The sequence below is a fragment of the Centruroides vittatus genome, unplaced genomic scaffold (assembly GCF_030686945.1).
Source record: "Centruroides vittatus isolate TY-2023 unplaced genomic scaffold, ASM3068694v2 contig_2328, whole genome shotgun sequence".
In the NCBI taxonomy this organism is placed as follows: Eukaryota; Metazoa; Arthropoda; class Arachnida; order Scorpiones; family Buthidae; genus Centruroides; species Centruroides vittatus.
In genome coordinates this window covers 360,482-382,102 of record NW_027121458.1, presented here as the reverse complement: position 1 = coordinate 382,102, position 21,621 = coordinate 360,482, and the positions used below count along the sequence as shown (strand labels likewise).

The following is a 21,621-nucleotide window of genomic DNA, read 5'->3' as shown; positions in this document are numbered from 1 at the left end:
GAAGTATTTCAAGTAATAAATAATAATACACATGTACTAAAATGGTAAGGAGATTAACCCATTAATACATTTGTGCTTTAAATTTCTAGTGAAATATGTGATCTTTCCATAAATTTCTGGCATTCATAGATGGATGCATACTACTTCAGGAGAATGTTAAAAACTGTGCAATTTACCTACCACTAAAAGATATGTCTTGACAATTTTATTTATGTAACCGGTTAAATTAAAGTTAAATTTTAATATTTGTTAATGTTATTACATCTTACTGCATTTTGATATGTATGGTTACCACTTATGATAGTTTGAAAATTAATCAAAATATTTCAGAGTACTAATTTTGAAGTAATATATTGACAGTTTCTCCATAGTATGTCCCTAAATACACTCATTCTCTCATGATTTCTAACTATAATAAAAGAATTAACTTTTTTTTTTTATTGCAGATACTCATATTTTGCATAAGTCTTATATTCTTTTAACTTCTCATTTTCTTCTCTGTAAGCTTAGTTACTTTGTCACATGCACATTATTAGTTTATATTAAAATAATTCACTAATGTGTTCAAAAAGTTCAAACTGAAATGAAGGATCATTGTACGAAATTAAGTTAGAGAAATTTTAGAATTAATATTATCGTTCCTAAAGAACTAATGGAAACTTCCTAACAAGCCCATCATGGGTACAGGCAGTCTGGCAGTGTCTCTCACTATCTATGAAAAATTCTTTTGGATCCATTTAGACTGAACCCAGGTCCCACAGTATTTTAAACATGCACCTTAGCTAATTTGGTCAGTTGTTATCTCTGTCAAATTTTTATGAAATTGTTTAGTTTTTGTAAGAATGAATTCTTAGGATGCAGTGCGAGTAATTCGTTAAAATTTATTAATTACGACAGACTTGTTTTGACCAACTATTAGGCATAAATACCTGATACTCTTGTTAAAATCATTACATCAGAAATTTAATCTTTGCTATACAAAAATTACACTAATTTAATATACTTTTTGTGAAATGATTACATATTCCCACAGGCTGATGGTAAATTTTATGCATTGCATTGTTTGATATGGTCACAAATTAATATTACTAATATTACAATGAAAATTATATATTTGTGTAAAGTCATTTTATAAAGAAACACCAAGAAAAATAAATAAAGCTTTCATAAATATCATATCATTTTCATTTTTAATAATAAGGCTTTTAAAATTCATTTGGCAAATGGAAAACATTTTGGCATTCACTAACAATTTTTTTTGAGGATTAGTTAATATTAACACATTTTACACTAATTTGAGTTCAGCCAATTGACAATAATGCTGGTCTCAAATTTTCCCTAAAACACTCCAAAATTTTTCACAATATACAGAATATTCTTTGCAAATGCTACTAAATGCATTATTATTTATGGCTAGTGGTAGTGCTTGTAAAGCTAGTAGCAACTTCTCTTTAATACTATTAATAGTGGTTCTAAGTAATGCTGATTTATTTATTATTTTAAAGTGTCTATTGTTCACATAGTATTTCACTATTTTAAAATTAAATTATTGTGTAATAATAAAAAACATATAAAAAAACAGCCATGTCAAAAGAAATTAGTCAATTCAAATGTCCAAGTCGTCATGAAATCATGTCAGTCCATAAGTTTAGAAGGTAACTAAAATGTCCTTAAACAATTTCTTGCTAATGCCAACTCATTGATTGAAGAGTGTTGCAAAATGGATCCAAACTAGAAGCAAAGTGACTTTGTAAGGAGGAATTTAAATAAAGCCTTAACACCTTATTATAAAATTCTTGACAAGAGAAGAAAGACATGGCAACAACTTTGGATTCATATTTCACAAAAGTGCATGATATCCTCACTCAGCTTGCCCCATCATCAATGGGATGACCCTCAACACTAGGCTGTCATTGCATCTAGCAGCACTATGCCACTGGGTTGATCTCTATGATTAACCCAGTAGCATCATAAAAATATTTCATCGTCAATTTCAGCCATAAATAAGTAATGCTATGATTTCTGTATTATTATTATTTTGTATTAGTATAAATTTTGGTAATAAGCCTGTCATTACTGAAAAATATATACAAAGTGTATTCACTCATAAAAGCCTGGGATTCACCCATATTTATTCCCTAGTAAAATGGATTTATTTTGCACTGATTTTGTTTATGCTACCTCCTCCAGGAATGCATTACATTCCTGGAGGAGGTAGCATAAAATGAAGGAAGCATATATAAAAAAATAATGTCTGATAACATATTATCAAAAAGAATTCTATTAAGCTAACCACAAGCAAAATTGCCATATATTTGCACTATGAAAAATCTTAAAGTATCAATTTGTTATAAATATGTTTCTTGAAATTATTAAAGCTTTTTTGATATTTCATGCATATTTAATTTCAAGCACATTTCAATACAGATATTTCATGTACAGTGGACCTTTGTTATAGCACTGCTCACTATACCGCGCACTCGGTTATAGTGCGGGCGATGTTCGCGGCGCAATAAGCTAAAACATGTTTATACAGGTCCGTGCAGCGTTAGTGAGTAGCACATTTTATTGTTACTGAGTATTGAGTAATTGTGAATGTATTGAGTTCCTGAATGTATTTTGAATAGTGTTTAATTATTGTATGCATGATGAGTAAAAGAAAAGCTTGATATTATTGCTAAGGTAAAGAGGTGAACCACGTTACACCGCGCCACTCGGTATAACGCAGTTCACCTTATAACGCGGATGTTGTTTCCCGCCCGACATGTGTATTATATCGGGGGTCCACTGTATATTTAAAATTATTATAACAAATAAGCGAACATTGAAATGGAAGCAATTCAAATTAAATTCACTGTTATAAAAATGTTAAGATAAAGAATACCTGTTCATAAAAATTAGCACCATATTTAGTGTCTATTGATCATAAAGTATAATTTTCTTTAATTTTAAAATACTGAATTATGGAAAAATCAATTATTATGAAAACTACCTATTCTAACTAACAATTATCAAAATTAACATATAAAGATATTTTTAAAAACAGTTAATAATATTCAATCCTAACAGCTTATACCAGTTTTTAATTTTTTAAGCAAGATGGCCACAGAATGCCAGAAATCTATAAGGTGCCAGTGATAGACAATAGATTTACCTTGCAAAAAGAATATTTAGGCATAACTCATTCACAACACAACTGCATGAGCACAAAATAGACATTAGGAAAGGGTTGTGCACCATTATATTGTCCATGTACACCATGGAACTTGAGAGTAGAGGTTCATTGGGATCTAGCCTCTATAATATGTTCCATTAGACAGAGCAACTGCTTAAAACCCTTTGAGCAATTATAAATTTACTTCATGCTTTCTATTCATGAAAGAGAAAAAGGCAAATGTATTCACTTTAAAGACAGAAATGTAAACATAATATTTCTATAGCACAGAAATTAAAGAATATATAAAAAAATAGGTGAACTACAACTTATTTTTATTCCTTTTTTTTGCATTTTCATTTTTTAAATTTTAAAATGTCTCATCCAAAGTTTGACTTTTTCAGTATTTTTCTTCTGTTTTTGTTTTGAAAATTTACTGCAATCTTTAAGTTCTGTTGAAAAACCCGCATTTGAGTGATAATTGCAATAGTTTGTCCTATTTGAAATGATAGTCTGAAGGCATTACAATGTGTTCAACAATGTAATATTGCTAAAAAATTTAATGTGAATTAAGTTATTGACTTCAGTTTTAAACAACTTTCAAGTATCACATACTTGTTAATGAATGATACTTGAAAGTTTTATCATTAGTGTGCATTACTATTAGTTACTAAAGACTGTATATTATTGTCACAAAGTTTTTGAGCTCATTTCCTATAATAATAAATTCATCAGTATAACCTACTAAAACTAAGTAAAACTTTACATTGTTTCAGCTGACTGTAATAAATTACTGTACAATGTATCCACCTTCTCATATATTGTCAGAGAAACATTCCACTAAAGTAGACGCTTGTAAACTTGGATGATCTTTTCCCTTTTTAGTCTGAATTAGTGCAGTTTACTGTATACATCATTACCATTTTTAACAGAAACATGCTGTCATTTATGCACCCCTATCAGTCAAAAGGTTAAGACTAATCTGACAAATATATCTATAAACCAGTTGATTAATGGAATTAACTGGTTTATACTATCATATACTTTTTAACAGCCCTACTACCTAATTGTGATGAAGTGTTGAGTTTTTTTATTTTTCATTTTCTGAAGTGTTTGTGCAGCAACTCTGATTTAATAGACAACATATTTTAAACAAGAGTTTGAATCCAAAAAAATATTGGAAATTTTAAAAAAATGGCAGTAAAAGAGTAGTGCAATTTGAATGAGAATCAAACATCAAAAAGCTATCAGAGAATTATGAATGTGGAGGTTCCAATTTGAATTTAAAAAGATAGACTGAGCATTTGAAATAGAAGTAGCATTCAGTGGAATTTGAAACACTGAAAGTTTCACTTTTATTCTAAAAATGGATGAGAAACATCCAAAAGCACATTAGATTACAGTTTATAGAAAATTTCATAATACTCCAGAAAAAGCAGACAGTAGTTATAACATATGTTTGTTTAAAATAAAATTATAAATCAGGGGTCAACAATCTGTGGCATATGGGATGATTTTCAGTGGCACTGTGATTGAACAGAAATGCAGTAAAAATTAAATTTTAATTATTAATTGCACATTTAAATGGAAGCCATAGTTCAGTATAGTAAATTAAAAATGAACTCTTGCTTGTATGTTTATATTTCAGTGCATGCATTTATGCCACTAGTCACCATCTATGTGTTGTGCATTCACTTCACATGTAAAATCATAATTCAATTAACAACTTAACTTCAAAATTATACATTTTTTAAGTCTATCACATTATCAAACTTGTTCTGGTTATATGTAACAAAATTGGTGGAATCATGTCGGCACCCAGAATAACACTATAACTTAGGTTTGGCATAACACTGCTGAAAGATTGTCGACCTCTGGTATAAATGATAATAGAAATGAAAGCATCAGCAAGCAGTACTAGAATTAATTCTTTTTGTAATTTCTCTTATTTACATTCATGTAAGCAAATAAATTCATGAAAGGAAGGTTGAAAAAGTTCAGTTCACATACAAATATACAGCTCGGAAACAACTATACATATAACTGAATAGAATGAAATAACAAAGAATATATAAAACGATAGATAACACAGTTTACGGAAAATATACATTAATTAACACTTGTTCTAAACTACATTCTCATCCTAAAATAAGCTAAATATCCTTACTTTTATAATTCATCCTAAAGAAAAAGTTATAAGCATCATTATAAAAGTACGAATATATAAAAATACAAATAAATTGCTAAATTTAGCAATATTTTATTATTTGATAAAATGTGATTTGGTAATATTGTATCATTTTTCTAGTATATATTTCAATAAAATAGTTATTATTCTGATGACAATATATATTCATATTCATTTGAATTTATAAAAAGAATATACAAATATTTATCAATTAAAATTTTAATTTAACACTATTAAAAATAAGAAAATTTTGTTGATATACATTAACAAAACTAATAGTAATAAATAAGATGAACAAAAAACATATATGGTATACATAACTATTAATCATGAAATATATTATCTTAAGTACTGAATACTATAAAAGACTTTGAGTTAATGATTTATTAAATCATCTTTAAGTGAATAAAATCTTAATTGATTGATTAACATAATAAAGACTTGAAACAAATACAAACACAAATTTAACACACAAAAAATGACTTACATTTAAATTTCCATCAGTTTTAATAGTTGAAAATTCATAATCTGAAGTAATTTCAGGAATTTTTGGTCCATTTTGTAAATTTGATGGCTCTGATTCGATGCCTTCTAGAAAATCCAGATTAAACTGTGATTCTATTTTATAGTCTTGAACCTGAGGAAAATTAAAGAATTATTATAATTCATATTCAATTTTTAAGTTAACATGTTAAAATGTAAATATAGTTATCCCTTGCTTAACACGTTTTTGCTTAATGCAAGATTTGATTAACACACAAAATTCATTGCGACAATCCCTTTATGTATGTGCTGTTATACTAATCATCAAAATATATTATCGTGATAATGCTATTTTTAAATATAACAAAAGTTTAGAATATTTATTTAATTTCATTATAAATTTAATATTAACAGAAGAAGAAAATACTTAAAACTTATTTAATTGCTATAAACAAGATATTACTTTTATATCTTAGTTTACAGAATTATCACTTCAAATCCATAACATTCACATAAATAGTACAGATCCATCAAGAACAATTGAGATGATATAATCTCATGCAAAGGAAACATTTTAATGATTGCTTTCCATGAGCAATAAAATAGTCAATTGTTAATTAAAAGATTCATTATACATTCAATTGTATATAGTTGTCATACCAACAAATACTTTCTACATGCAGCTTAAATGAAGACACTACATGTAGACTTCCCCAATGGGCTCCATCATAACCAGATTAACTACATTCTGTGCAGCCACTGTGGAGGAGCTCAGTCATGGCAGAAAAAACCAGGAGCAAACCATTTAAATTGCAGACCACAGAAGAGCAGCAAAAGCAGTTGGTAATAGATAAGAAGTAAAGCAACTGAACACAGGACGAGTTCCAATAAGCAGCAAGGAAAAAAAAAGAAGCGTACTGAAATGAACAATGCAAACAATGTGAATTAGAATTTAATAAAAGCCACACAAGGAACAGATCAGAAAGTTTAAAAAGCCATTCATGGTCCAAAAAGGCAAACAGACAAATATGGAAAGGAGCTAAATGACCAACAGAGAATCAGAAACAGGTGGAAAGAGTATACAGAAAAACTATATATTTGTAGTCATGGGCTTGAACCATTGCATGGAAACAGCAATCCAGATTTAGAGCCACCCATACTGGAGTCAGAAGTGATCAAAGCAATGAAACAACTATCCAAAAACGAAACACCTGGCATAGACAACATCCCAACAGAGTTCCTACAACCAATATCTGTTAAACCCATAATGGCTTCAAGGCAATATGGGAATCTGCACAATGGCCACAGGATTAGAAAAAAATCAATCTTTATCCCTATACTATACTATACCCTATCCCGTGACTATGAAAATTATTGCACAATAGCCCTTATCTCACTTGCAAGCAAGATACTTCTCAAGATCATAAAAGAAAGGTTAAGACGAATTATTGAATCAGCACTTCCAGATGTTCAAGCAGGTTTCTGATGTGGACAAGGCACGCATGATCAAATTACAAATTTAAGGTGGTCCATAGAGAAAGCCGATTAATTCCAGAACATCCACATGTGCTTCATTGACTACAGCAGGGCATTTGATTGTGGGGATCACAATAAGCTGTGGAAAGTCCTACAGGAGTTTGGTGTATCAGCACATTTAGTAAAGTTCATAAAGTCTGTATATACCCATCAAGAAGCCACAATGATGACAACACATGGTTACACAGATTGGCTAAAAATCAGTAAAGGTGTCCAACAAAAATGTATTCTGTCAGTCTTTTCAACATCTACTCAGAAATGATCATGCGAAAATCTTCTTTAAATACCTGAAAATAGAGGTAAAGATAGGTGTCAGAAACATCAACAATCTTCATTATGCTGATGACACAACCCTATTCACAGAGTCAGAGGATGACCTGCGACTCCTCATAGCAAAGGTCAAATTTTCCTGATTGGTTCAAATGCTCATCCACTTGTGAACCATAAGATTTGGATGAGCTTAAGTGTGTGATCCCTCTCTCTTTTCTGCTCCATTCTGGAAAATGTAAGTGATGATATGTATGTGTGGTATATATTTTTTTTATTTACGAAGTGCAATATTTATTTAAATCTAACTATTTCCGTTTAAAAAGAAAAACTTCAGACAACTTTAAGAAAAAACAATCAATTTTTGAAACTAATAATACAAAATTTTTATTTTAAAAATAAACTATTACTAAGTATGAAAATATTTCTCAATTTAAGGAAATTAAATAAAAATTTCAGTTAAGATATTATAATACCTTTTTTAAAAGTATTAAAAATATTTTTAAAAATAATACACTTTTCAAGAAGAAATTGTTTTAAATTTAAATAAAACTGGATTTATGCTAAACCTGCTTCTTAAAAATAGGAAAATAGGTTATTTACAAAAAAATAGGCTATTTATAAATTCTGACATTGAATTTCTTGAGTAACACTGAAAAGTTAACAAGGAAATGCACAAAGAAATGTTTATTTTTTTAACATATATTACATTATTATAAATATAAAACAATTTCATAATATAGTCTATAATATTTCAATACAAGTTCCTTTAGTGTTGCTTTTAAAAATTTTTACATAATTCATAAATGTTCTACTTTAGTAACATTTTCACTGTAATATGCAATCAATAATTGTATTATTGATTTTAAATTGCTATAAAAGGAATATGAAAAGAAATTGTAAAAAATGATTTTTTTTAGCATGTATACAAATATAGATTTAAAATTTACAACGTAATTTTATTCAGATACAACAATAATTTAATTTAACATGAAAACACTTTAATTTCAAAAAATGCATTCCTGCTTTATTGGAGATTCTTACATTTCATCATAAGGCTGTGCCAGATAACATTAAGGTCAATTCAGCTATGGTAAAGAAACAGATTTAGGAAGGAATCAATATTGTAAATATAAAGTTTATATTGGCAATATTGATTTCTTGTTATATATACAGTAATCTCTCCATTTACATGACTTCACTTTAACATGGTTGAAAAACTTTTAAATAATTAGCCAGATACCACAATAACCCTTAAAGATTTTAAATTTATGCAAACACATTAATGTAAGGTTACTAATATACACATTGCAATTATACAAATTCGGGAGTTCCACAATTTAATTTATTCTGTATTCTTATTACAATTGTGAGTAAAGACGTGTAATCCAGTAAAATGTGACAGTGGAACCATGGCTCCAAGACGTAAATATGTCTAAACATTTAGCTTGAAATGAGTGTTTTTATTAAGATGCTTGTATTTTTTTTCTCTGTCTTAAATATAGTATAATGGGAATGCAACATATGATACAATATTTCATATGCAATAACTCAATCTATCTCTTATAGTTTGGGAAAAGCAAGCAGTTTAACACATCTGTCAAAATTCATATAACCTTTTATTATAAAAACAAAATAATTGTACAATTACATCAATAAGAATAAAATAAATTACAAATTCTGAAAGTTTATTATTCTATCACTTACAAGTCTTGTGTTATTAAGCATTAAAATGGAGTTATGATTTTAGTGATCCAATGGCTCCATTTACATATTGTTTTCATGGAACCAATTATTCATATAAATGGAGAGATTACTGTATACGTATACAGACACACATGCAAGCACATACTCCAAATAATTCCAACTTCAAATGTCTGAGTTCAAAAGCTAAATTTTGAGAAAAATTCTATCCAGAGTTCAAACGATGCTTCTATATTTAAACTGTGCATACAGTGAAGAAAACATGCTTACTACATAAATACCATCTGTTTTGTACCCAAGTCATTTCTCACTCTCACGGCAAAAGCATCTCTTGCATTTCACATTTCACTTGTGTGTTTTCAGTCTCTTTTGCTTTATTTTTGGTGTGTTTGGTTAAATATGACAACCCCTATCTATTAACAATGGCATCCAAAAAGTGTGAGAAAACAAAGACTAAAAAGAAGATTTTAACTTCAATAATTGCTATTACAAAGTAACTTATACACCACTTTCATGGTTTGTGATGTTTGGTGGGTCTGGCAGCCATATTTAAGATGCCGAAGTTGAAGGTTTGAAACAAGTAAATGAAATTTTTATTTTATTATACAGTATTTACATATTTTACTATTTAAGGAAGCATTTAACAACCTTTTAAGCCCATGGACCTGTAAAATGTCTGAAAAAATTCTACAAACCACTAAGTTATGAAGGCCTAATTTATTTTTTAAGCCAATGACCAACATTTGGGATGTACTAAGCCAGGGGTGGCAAACATATGGCACACGTACCCAAAGTGGCACGTAAGAGAAATCATCTGGCATGTAATGTTTCATATGATTTCTGTTTTTTTCAATCATCCTTTCTGTTTATCACCTGATCATCCTTTTTTCAATCAGATTTTTAACATTTATTCGAATTAAAGGCTATTCGTTTAATTTCTTTAAATATCATTATTAGAAGTCTAAGACTTGGCACACATTAACATCTTTAAAGCTAAGTATGCTTACAATATGGCATGCGGACTCAAAAAGGTTTGCCATCCCTGTACTAAGCCATTTATAACATTATAAATCTAAAAGAATGTTTTGAATACATATGGAAACATAATTAAATTGGAAGCAAACTATAAAAAGTGAATCATCATTAAACAAAGTTTTAATCTTTATTAATTTAAGTCTGTCTGTGGAGACTACCTGTCCCATCATTGCAGACCACAAGTTAAGAAATGCTGACTTAAAAATAACACAGTTAAATGCCCTATCTTAAATTCTGTGCATTTGCTGTTTATCGAAATGGGTACAGTTTACAACTACCCATTTTGATAAACTTAGTTTGGAAATAGATAATTTATTTCCCGTTATTTCTATTGGAAAAACTTGATTTTGAATTCAAACAATTCAGAGTTCAAACAGCGACAGCGTCCCGAGAATAATTAAATTCAAAGTACAAGGCATCACTGTATATGGAGTTTCAAACTTAGATATTGTTGGAGACACATATAGCAGTCAATGGAGGTACATCCACAGAAAAAAAAAACTACACACGGTATACATCACAACATTGAAATAGACATTTTAAATTTAAATTACTTCCAATGATTTCTACCACTGCAAGCATATATGCACTAATATATATCACTGAAAGTGATTTAAATTTAACTCTATCCAATAGTATCTAAATGCATTTCCTGCTTTATTGGAATATTTGATAGAATGGATTTGCTTTAATTCATTATTGATTATATAAAAACAAAAATAATAATAATGATCATAGACATCATAAATGTTACCAACAGCTTACAGTACTTAAATACAAATAACAAAATGATACCAGTAATATCCAGCAAATAATACACTATACTAAATAATAACAAAACCAAATGTTTTTGACATTTTTTTTTAAATTGTCATCATCAGATTAAAAAGCAGTTCAACATATATATAAAAATTCAAACATCACTTTAAACAACAAAAGTGCCGACATTAACAATGACTAAACCAAATATTTTTTAAAGATAAGACTTAAATTATAGTTGTACTTTAAAGACTAATTAGTAATACCAGTAATAGCTGAGATGTTCTCCATGCTTTAGAGAACGTCTCGGCTATTGCTGGTATCATTTCATTATTTGTACCTAATTAAATCTAGTTTCAAGTATTGCTTAGTAATCAAACATTTAAATGATGAATTTTCTCTGATTCTAAGCATTAATGTAGCCCGATATAATCTGGCAATCATTTGACTTTAACCAAATTAATATACTTCTGAAATTAATAAATTTAGTACAAGATGGCGGCGTAATTTCATACCTTTAGTCCAAATTACATAATATATATGTAATAAATTAGCCAAGTTTTAGCCCAAAAGTTAATCCAACTCAATCATTCAAATTACAACTTCTGATCAAAACTTTATTAAATGATATTTGAAATCTGGATTTCATTTAATAAAGTATTTGATCTGAAGATGAGACATAACTAGTCTTGAAAACTATTAATCAGCATTAAAACATGGACTTGTTAACAATATAACATACAGTAAATGAAATAATATAATTTAATACAATAGTAAATAACATCATCATACAACACCAGGGTGTGTTAAATAACGTACTCTATGAACTGATCACTGGTAATCAGTTCATAGAGTATGTTATGTAATACAATAGATTATTACACCAAACACTTTACTTGCTGAAAAAGATGTAAAATGTTTAGTGTTTTGTGAGCCTACAGCAGTTCCAGTTGGATAACTGATGTAAAAAGTGTTTTAGGCCGCGACTCCACTAGCCGTAAAAGGGCCGTAAAAGCTTTTAATCACGTGACCATGATATTTTACGCCTGAGCAGATCGTAAAACCAACGTAAAAGCGAGTTGAGCAGTGTTCAACTCGCTTTTACGTTGGTTTTACGACCTGCTCTGGCGTAAAATATCATGGTCACATGATTAAAAGCTTTTACGGTGAGGGGTTTTACGGCTCTTTTATGGCTAGTGGAGTCGCGGCCTTACAGTTTATATATAGAAGAAAAAACAATTTTTTTTATCTTATCACTGAAATTTAACTATTATTTAAAGAGTTCCAACCTGTTTCAGCAACAATTTTTTTTTATTTATCTAACATTTTTGGCTAACTTGGAGATCATGAAGATTAGTTAAGGCTAAGTTAGCTGAAAACACTAGATAAATAAAAAATTATTGCTAGAATGGGCTGGAACTCTTTAAATTTACACTTCACTCCTGTTTAAGAAGCTTATTAAAAATTATGATTATTAAAAACAAGCAATTATTTATTGCGACATGTCACAATTCCAGGCTGTAATTTTTAATCATATTTTTAATTTATTTCATTTAAAATATATGCTCTTTATCTCAAATTAGTAGTGGCTTGCCCCTGTACATCATACTTCTCCATTAGCAATGGAGTCATGCCAATCATCTATCTAATTCCTTTCAGGGGAAAAGTTTTGAATTGAAATAATGTGACTTGCAATTTGCATCAGAGGTTCATATATAATCAATCAGGGCCTCCTGCCCCTAAGATTTTCATATCTGGTGTCGTCTTTCATCTGTCTAACTCTGTTGTCGAGATTAAGAAAAGACAGATAGACATACAACAATGAAAATTTACAGGTCTACAGTTTTTTTCAAATTGCAGCGCAATAAATTTTGAAATAGTCAAAATGCAATATATTGAGTAAATACCAAATAAATAAATAGGAATAGAAACTGTCTTTTTGGTTTTAAAGCACATGAAAATAAAGACAATAATGGGTTTAAAAGTGTAATTACAAGTGCTTTCAATGATAATACACAACCATCATCTTCAGGTAAATACAGAAAAAGGAATAGAACAAAACATTTTCAAAAACTGTCTTCATTCCATTCCTTTTGGAATACTCATTGTTATCAAACTTTTATAAATAGTTGCAACATATAAATAAATACTAATTTAATAATGCTGAAAAAATAAACATGATTTGCTGAAATTTCCACTTCAAACTACAAAATATGTTTAGCCATTTATCATTCCAATAAAACTAGTTAAAGTTTAATAAAAATAGATTAATAATTATGAATGTTTGTAATTACAGTAAACTCTTGATTTAAACAGACTAATTAGAGAAGGAGTGTCCACTACTGAGGAAAGTCCATTAAATTGAATGTTTTAAAAACATATTGGTAACTAATGTAAAATGTTCAAGATGTGGTAAATGTTGTTATAATGTATAAGTACGAATTAAATAATAATAATAAAATAATAAAATGTACCAGTACGTTGAGTAATTTACATTCATTGACTCATTAGTCCAATTTTTAAGCATGCACTATTAGCAAATACATGTTTAAATTTTTCCTTTAGGACAGAAATGTTTATCTGTTAAAATCTGAAGTCCATTAAATTGGAGTCTCTTAAATTAAGGATTTATTTTTTATGAATGTTAGAAAACTCTAGTAGACAGAATAGCACTGTCTAGGTTAAAAAGCAAATAAACTTTTAACATATTTTTCCCATTGGTTAATATCAACACACAAGAATTTTTTAAATACTTTTATATTTTTGTAAAATTACTGATTTTATATTTAAAAAGTAAATATCATAAAAAAAAAACTGTCTGAATGAACAGAGTACATTATAACAATCATTTCTCTCTCACAAAGCTTCTAACCTCAGGCACTTATTCCTCAAGAAATAGTTCCCTATAAAACTTTAAATTTGTAAGAAACAATGATGTGTTTCTAAATTATTTAATTGTCAGTGGTTAAATTAAAGGAATGAAACTTACAAATAAAAAAAAGGATATTTATATATATATATATACTGTAGATATATAATATATATATATATATTATATATATTATGTAGATTATATATATTAAATATATTATATTATATATATATATTATATATATATATATATGAAATAAATAAATAAATATATATATATGTTTTTGTATTTATTAACTACGTTTTCAATGATTGGTTGAATAACAATATGCACCACCTTCTTGTTCATTTTTCACAGTTAGTGTGACTGACATTAGCAATATAAGTAAAGAATTTAGTTGGAAATCGATTACATGAATTTAATTAATTGTTCAGGTAAATAAATATTTTAATCTCAATGTAAAACTTCTTCGATGTTTACTTATTTTCACTAAGTTTTTGACCAGTCATGTTACAAGAATGAGAAACCGCAGAAGGATACATTTTGCCCGGCAGAAAGAAAAAACAACCAAATCTCTTTTCCTAGCCATTCACTAGGTTAGAGTAAACAGAAAATGGAAGGACAATGCATGGTTATACAGTATTCAGGGTCATAACTGAAAGCATCTTAATTCCAATGTTTTTAACATTTATAATAACCGATCCCATTGTTTGATATTTATTTATTGTTTGATAAGTTATTAATTAAATGGCTATGATCTTAAGTTTGTTTGCATCATTTGGAATCTTGTTTCGTGTTGTATATGTTTTTGCCATCATTGTGAAGCTTGTCTAGTTGCATCAGCCCATTGTCTGGCTAGTCTTTGTTCTGGTGTCTCTTTCTGTCTCAATATTACTTGTCTAATTGCCTGTGCTTGAAGTCTTTAAAATTGTTGTTGTCCTGTCTCTGCCGTCCTAGCCACTTGTTTGTGGCAAGCATCAGGCAACTTTCCGAAAATACAACATCTCTTGGGTGACTTAAGAATTCAAAATATAAAACTTGTTTCTAAAGATGTCCTCACTTGTCTTAAAAGCAAACTATGACAGTAAGACAACTTATAGCCACATTCATGAATACATAGTAGTCTGTTTCATGAACTCTATAGATCACAAGGTGATATTTTTAAAAGGCATCTGAAAATATTTTGAAAAATAGCACTTGCAATTTCAGAAACTAACAGGTTCTAACAGGTTTTAAAAATATTTCAAAGAATTGTATACATAACTACCTTAAAAGTTTCATTTTATAGTCACTTTTTGTTGTTTGTGAATTTTATTCTCAAAAAGTTTTACACTAAGAATAAATATAACAACTATGAAAAGTATGCCTCATGGTCCTTTCCTACTATTAATTAATATTTATACAAGAGCACTAATTTGCACCCAAGGCAAGATTCATCAAAAGAGTAGTACATTCAAAATAATATAGAAATTTCTACTCATGATTTAACTTTGTTGAAAGAAACTTCTTAAATAAAATTAGAATGAAATGGAAATTGAGTTAAATTACAGCATCCCTTAATTTTGACAAGGAACTCATTAAAATAGCTAATTTTTTTCTTAAATATAAATAACAACCAAAATCAATTAATTAATTGATTAAAATTTATATAAATAACATCTATGTAAGATGTAAAATGACATCAAAACTGCAATAAAAATAAAAGTTTTTAAAAGAACTAATTTGCAAAATGGTGATATTAAACTAGGAAAATTTGTTACTACAGATAAAAATCACCTTCTTAATCCTAGCAATTTAATAAATGTGTTCTAAGATTAAGAAGGTGATTTTTGTTCATAACATGACTAATTTGATGGAAACAACTGTAAAAAAGAAATGAAACATGTAACACGATATTTTAAGATGGTTTGACTGAATTAATTCATTATTATTCCTCTGAAATAATTATTTCATTTTTCCACTTTTACAATGATGTACAATAATCATAGAAACACAATTTTAAATACATAATTAATATTAAAGTATTGACACAATTTTTATAATGTAAATTACATTATTAAAAATTAATAAAACAATATTTGTGGACATTTCTAGAAAAATGGCAATATATATTTATCCTTTACAAAATTTTTTAATTAGATAGCTAAGTATTAAATAATTATTTCCATTTTAAAAAGATGGTATAAGTGTACATCTCTTATCGAACCTGAACTAACAGTGAATAGTTCATCTCTTAATACTAACAACAAACATTTTAAAGCTAAAATTAGCAATATTTGCCAGATATAATCAGTCACTTTTATAACCACTTAAAAGGTGTTTTTTGGACAAATGTGTCCTTCGAATTTGACGCTCACCTGAGTTCAATAATTACTTAAAAGAAAATTAATTCTCAGATATTTTATTTAAATGCATTTTGGATCAGAATTCTCGCCGATCCCTCATCAGTAAAGGTACAATCTGCGATAGAACCTACACCGATATTTCGGACTCTTCAAAATATCACTTGTAATGTTGAACACTGCATCATAACATCATCTTGAAGTCATTTAAACATTGTTGGGTTTTGCAACTTTCTACAGTTTAAAATTTAAATCTATGTAAAGGCAGGTACGTATTCAGTACCGAATAATTATCTAGTCACCCCCTTTTATTCAGCACAATAAACTGACATAGAATGGGAAACAGCAGATACTGTATATTAGTCAAGAGTAAATTATCCACACTACTTAGTATTGGCCAAATGTTTGCCCAGCAAGTGGCACCACCTTAAACATAAAAGAGAAAGTAGGATAAACATTTCTTTAAAAAAAATCTATGTCCAGCTAAAAATAAAAATTTAATTTTACCACATAAATGATAATAACAATCACATAGTAAAATTTTATTATTAAAATTAAATAATAAATTCTAATAGAAGCAGTGTTGTTCTGCTACGGAAAGTAATTAGGCCTATAAGAGAACGACGAACGTAACAATCTCTACAAAAAGTATTGATTATTTTGTGTTTTCACAAGTCATTACAAAATCTTGTATACAAGCTTGATACAATGTATTGATTAAAAGAAGTTATACATTAGTTATCAAATGAATAATTTTAAGATGAGACTTCTTTAACAAAGGAAGTATTTAAATTAAATTGAAATTTAAATTCCAAATAAGTTCAATTATTATATTATTAAGTAAGTATAATATAATAATACAAATAAGTATTATTATATTATTAACTAAAAAATGCATTAGTTTGATTCTGTATCAAAATATTTATGAAATCAGATAATTTTTATGAGAAAAGATATCACATATTTTAACTTAAATTTTTAAAAAGTTTGATAGATTTTTAAATGGTAACAATATCTCCTTTCATATCATATAAATATGTTTTCTTTACATTTTGAATTTAGCGGTTTCTGTATAAGAAAAATTCATATCATTAACCGTGAACCAATATTTCAATTGCAAACTATTTTCAATACAATTAATGGGTTGTCGTCATCATGCTTTTAACAATACATATTTGATTTTTAAATATTCATTCTTTTCAGGGATGTAAACACAAAGGATGAAAAGGGTCGGCATTTTCCACACTAATACTCTTCCATTCCACTACTGCCCCACAAATTTAAAACTAAATATGCAAAAGAGGAATAAAACAGTTGACCACTGGATGAAACAGAAAACAGATCAGACTGAAATACTAGGCTACATGAACAGCAATGAGGTATAGAGGAATAAAATTTAATATCTGTTCTAATTCTGCCATTTATTTATTTTTTTATTGAGCACTGTCATACATATTACTGATTTGCATATGACATGCAATGAGTTGCCTTACCAATATGGCAGTTCTTTGTATAATAACATGTTGCTAGTGATCTTGGTTGTGTTATTTTACATAATCTACCTACCTATACTACATCTATACAAGCTATCAGAGAGATGGGTGATCCACACTCAGAAATTTCTAGTTACATCCTTGCTTTTGTATCATTTATTTTGTTCTGACTTCAACTTACCTGTTGTTTGATGCCTAAATAATGGCCCATTAATCTGGTTGAAAACATTTGCAATTAAAATATTAAACAACTGGTCAGTAATGCAATAAACCAACACAAAATATATTGAGGACTGTTAGATTTAAGTCATTTTCTACCAGGGGCCAATAAAACACACAAATTTTTACACGTAATTCTTTAACCACCAAAATAAATAAGCTAAACAACAAACTTGAAATAGAATTATATATATAAATAATTTTACACACACTTTAACATTATTCAATTACTGCAAAAATAATTGCAAGTTCTTTGAGATACATAACAAGACCAATAAACTGCTTTCCTTGAGTTCACATTAATTTACAAGTTACTCTCTAGACTTCTGGGCAGTTTATTTGCTATGTTATATAATTCAATCAACTAATTAAATCCTTTGCTTAACATTAGTATAAAAACATTTCCTTATCCTGAAATATTCTTATGATTCTATCAAATTTCAAAATTAATTATAAGAATAAAATTAGAAAGTGTACTCTATAGCTGCTGTGTTTAAGTCTGTCTCTTTCTTATCTTGAAAGATTAGTGACAAATATATTTTACTAGAAGAAAAGTTTGACATCTTAGAATTAAATTACTACTTGCACAACAGAAAAATTCACCAAAAGAACATTACTGTCAACACAATTTTTGTGCCTCTTTCTGCTCTTCACCAATGATTCATTATGTATAAACTAGGTTAAAAATCAAAACATTAAACATAATAAATATAAAAATTAAATAGAAAATATTAAGTTATTAACTGCGATTTGCAAGCCACATGCAGGTCTTCGAGAAGACACTTACTGCATCCCTGATATACAGTATTTAATCACAATTAAATACAAATATAAACAACCCAACAAAAACCCGATACATTTCCGATTCTTTTCTTCCAGTCTAATCTAAAATTATTTAATTAAATTATAATTACTAAATTTAATATGAGATGGCACCTAATGCCTCCCTCTTGAGTCAAATTTATTAGTAATTTATTATTATTATAGCCATTATATAGCACAATGTCATACAGCAGTTGTTGGTACTTTATCGTAATTAAATATACCACAATACACATCAATTACTTAAAATATAGTTTCAATAGAGACTGTGGCTCTTGTGTTTCTTATAGATGATATATGGTTCCTATCATGACAAGGTTTGGCCTGCTATAGTTTAAAATATTAAGCATAAAATCCAAAATTATAATGATAACTTTAATTTTGATTTCATTAGCAAAATGGCAAATAAACTACAGCTGCTGTGTAAACAAAACATAGCTCTGGCTTGACTGTGCAATCATTTTAAATGTAGGCCTGTATAATTATTTTTAGTCATCAAATTCATTTTACAGCAATAAAAAGAACAATGAATGTATATCTTATTAGGATAACAATTATTGCATCACACGTCTTACTCTAAATATCAAGAATTTATCAGCTTTCAAGATACAAATTCAAATAGGAGTGTCTAACAAGACATTCCTATATTAATTTGTATGTTACAAGATACTACATTATTTATTTCATCTTGATAAATGCTAATGTCAATTATAGCATAAATGTTGTTTTGGAAAAATTGCCTAGATAAATAAATAAAATATACAGCACACAAAGGATTTTTCACATTTTATAAAAACAAAAACCCTTACTGACTTTAGGTAAAGGAGAAGCAGTTTAATAAGCTTGTAATTACAAGTTAAAATTGACATGTAATCCACCTCATCACATAATATGCACCCACTTTTAAACTGCTTTTTAAACACACATCATTTGCAGGTTTAGTGTACAAAATTACAGTATCAGTTATTCATTGTAATATAAAAACTGATATGGAAAAGTGAATACCAGAATTTTGTTTGTCAAATTTTCAAGATAACAATATTGAAAATAACTCTGGTAAAGTAGTTTCTGCTTATTATCAGTTGTTCTAATGTTATTGTAATTAGCATACTCCAGAACATAAATGAAAATTCACTTATTACACTTGTGTTTGTAGTATTTTAGTTACAGTTATTATCTTCAAGCAAATAGGCATTTTTAAGCTTATTTTCATATTATTAACCTCAATGTGGACTGAAAAGTCACTCAATAATTATCAATCTTACCGATTATTTTAAACATTAAACACTTTAATCATTATTTGCTCAGTATACAGTTGTTTAACTCTTTAAATCCTAAAAGTTCCTTCTTCCTATGTACTGTACCTGAATACAAAATTCTTTTTACCTCTCAGGCTAGGATTTAGTGTGAACATTTGTAAAGAAAAACCAGTCAAACAACTTTGCCTTCAGCTGATTTTATCTCAGATGTATTAAGGCAATTTTGACTGATCTTGCATTTATAGAGTTAAACTGTGAGCATATAATTGAAGTTAGAAATGCCAACTGTTAAAAACAAATACAAAAAACAGCAAGAAAATTTCACTGGATAAATTACTATTAATTATAAATAATAATTATAATTAATAAATTTTAAAGCTATACATTTTTTAATTGTTTTAGCATGCCATAGTCAACAAAAAACCAGAATTTTCCCTAACTTAGTTTAAATAACCACACTATGATAGAAACCTTAAAATGCAGTTATTTTTACTTAAATTAATATTTTTCCATGCAACAGCTCAGAAATACTTTATTATGCAACATCTGCTGTAATTCTTTAACATGTCATAGAGGTTTCACATTATACTAAATGTTCCTGCGTTGCTTGATTATTTATAATTATCGGCATTGAATTTACTTTATAAATAGTAATTGGTTCTATGAGGTGGAATAAAATGCTGGAAGTTGCAAACACAATCCAATAAGAATCATAGCCAAATTCTTTTCTTTAAATATGATTAATTTCCATTTGTTGTACTTTCATTTTTTCCAAATATTGTAAACCAGCAGGTAGACCCGGCGTTGCTCGAGCAAAAGTAACGACAGTGAAGATTAAGATTATTATGTTATAGTCACAAAAGAAAAAGAGTAATTTTATCAACAAACTAAGTATTTCTAAAGACAGGTCGAATTAAAATTGAATGTTCTAATATTGTTCGATTTTCACGACGTGTTCTGATTATATCGTTCGATTTTCATTGAATGTTCTAAAGAAGAAAGGTCGAGAAAAACTGAACTAATCTGTTTAAATTTGAAAATTGAATATGTTCTAACATATTACTCTATTTCTTTTTTTTTCTCCAGCGCCCGTAAATCTTGCACGTCGCTTTCTCTTGTTCTCCATTGTTACTTAACACTTAACACTTATTGTTACTTAACACTTTGGTACTTAAATTTGGTACCCTGTGCACCAAATTTTAACTTTCAACTCCTAACCGTCTTAGCGAAAATTAAGATTATTACGTTACAGTCAACCTTACCCGTTTTCACAGAATGCAAGAATTGGGTTCCCCTGTTTCCAGACTAATTACAGAATTTTTAGATAGGTCTAAAAATATGTTCGATTTCCCGCAAAAACGAAAAAAACTGCATCTGCGTCTTGCACGTCGCTTTCTCTTAACACTTCCATTGTTGATGGAAGTGTTAAGCCTTAATCCTGTCCCTCTCCCCTGTGGAAGGAATTTCGAAAAATCCCTTCTTAGTGTG

General features: G+C 28.4%; 1 protein-coding gene across 2 annotated transcripts in view; it reads right to left on the bottom strand.

Moving 5' to 3' along the window:
• Positions 1-21,621, bottom strand: part of LOC136971115 (piggyBac transposable element-derived protein 4-like) — a 47,288-nt gene that overhangs the window by 19,539 nt on the left and 6,128 nt on the right. For both annotated transcript variants that reach the window (XM_067265592.1, XM_067265591.1), the window contains exon 4: positions 5,830-5,979. In XM_067265592.1, coding sequence (XP_067121693.1) covers positions 5,830-5,979 — 150 coding nt within the window. The remainder of the gene's footprint in view (positions 1-5,829; positions 5,980-21,621) is intronic.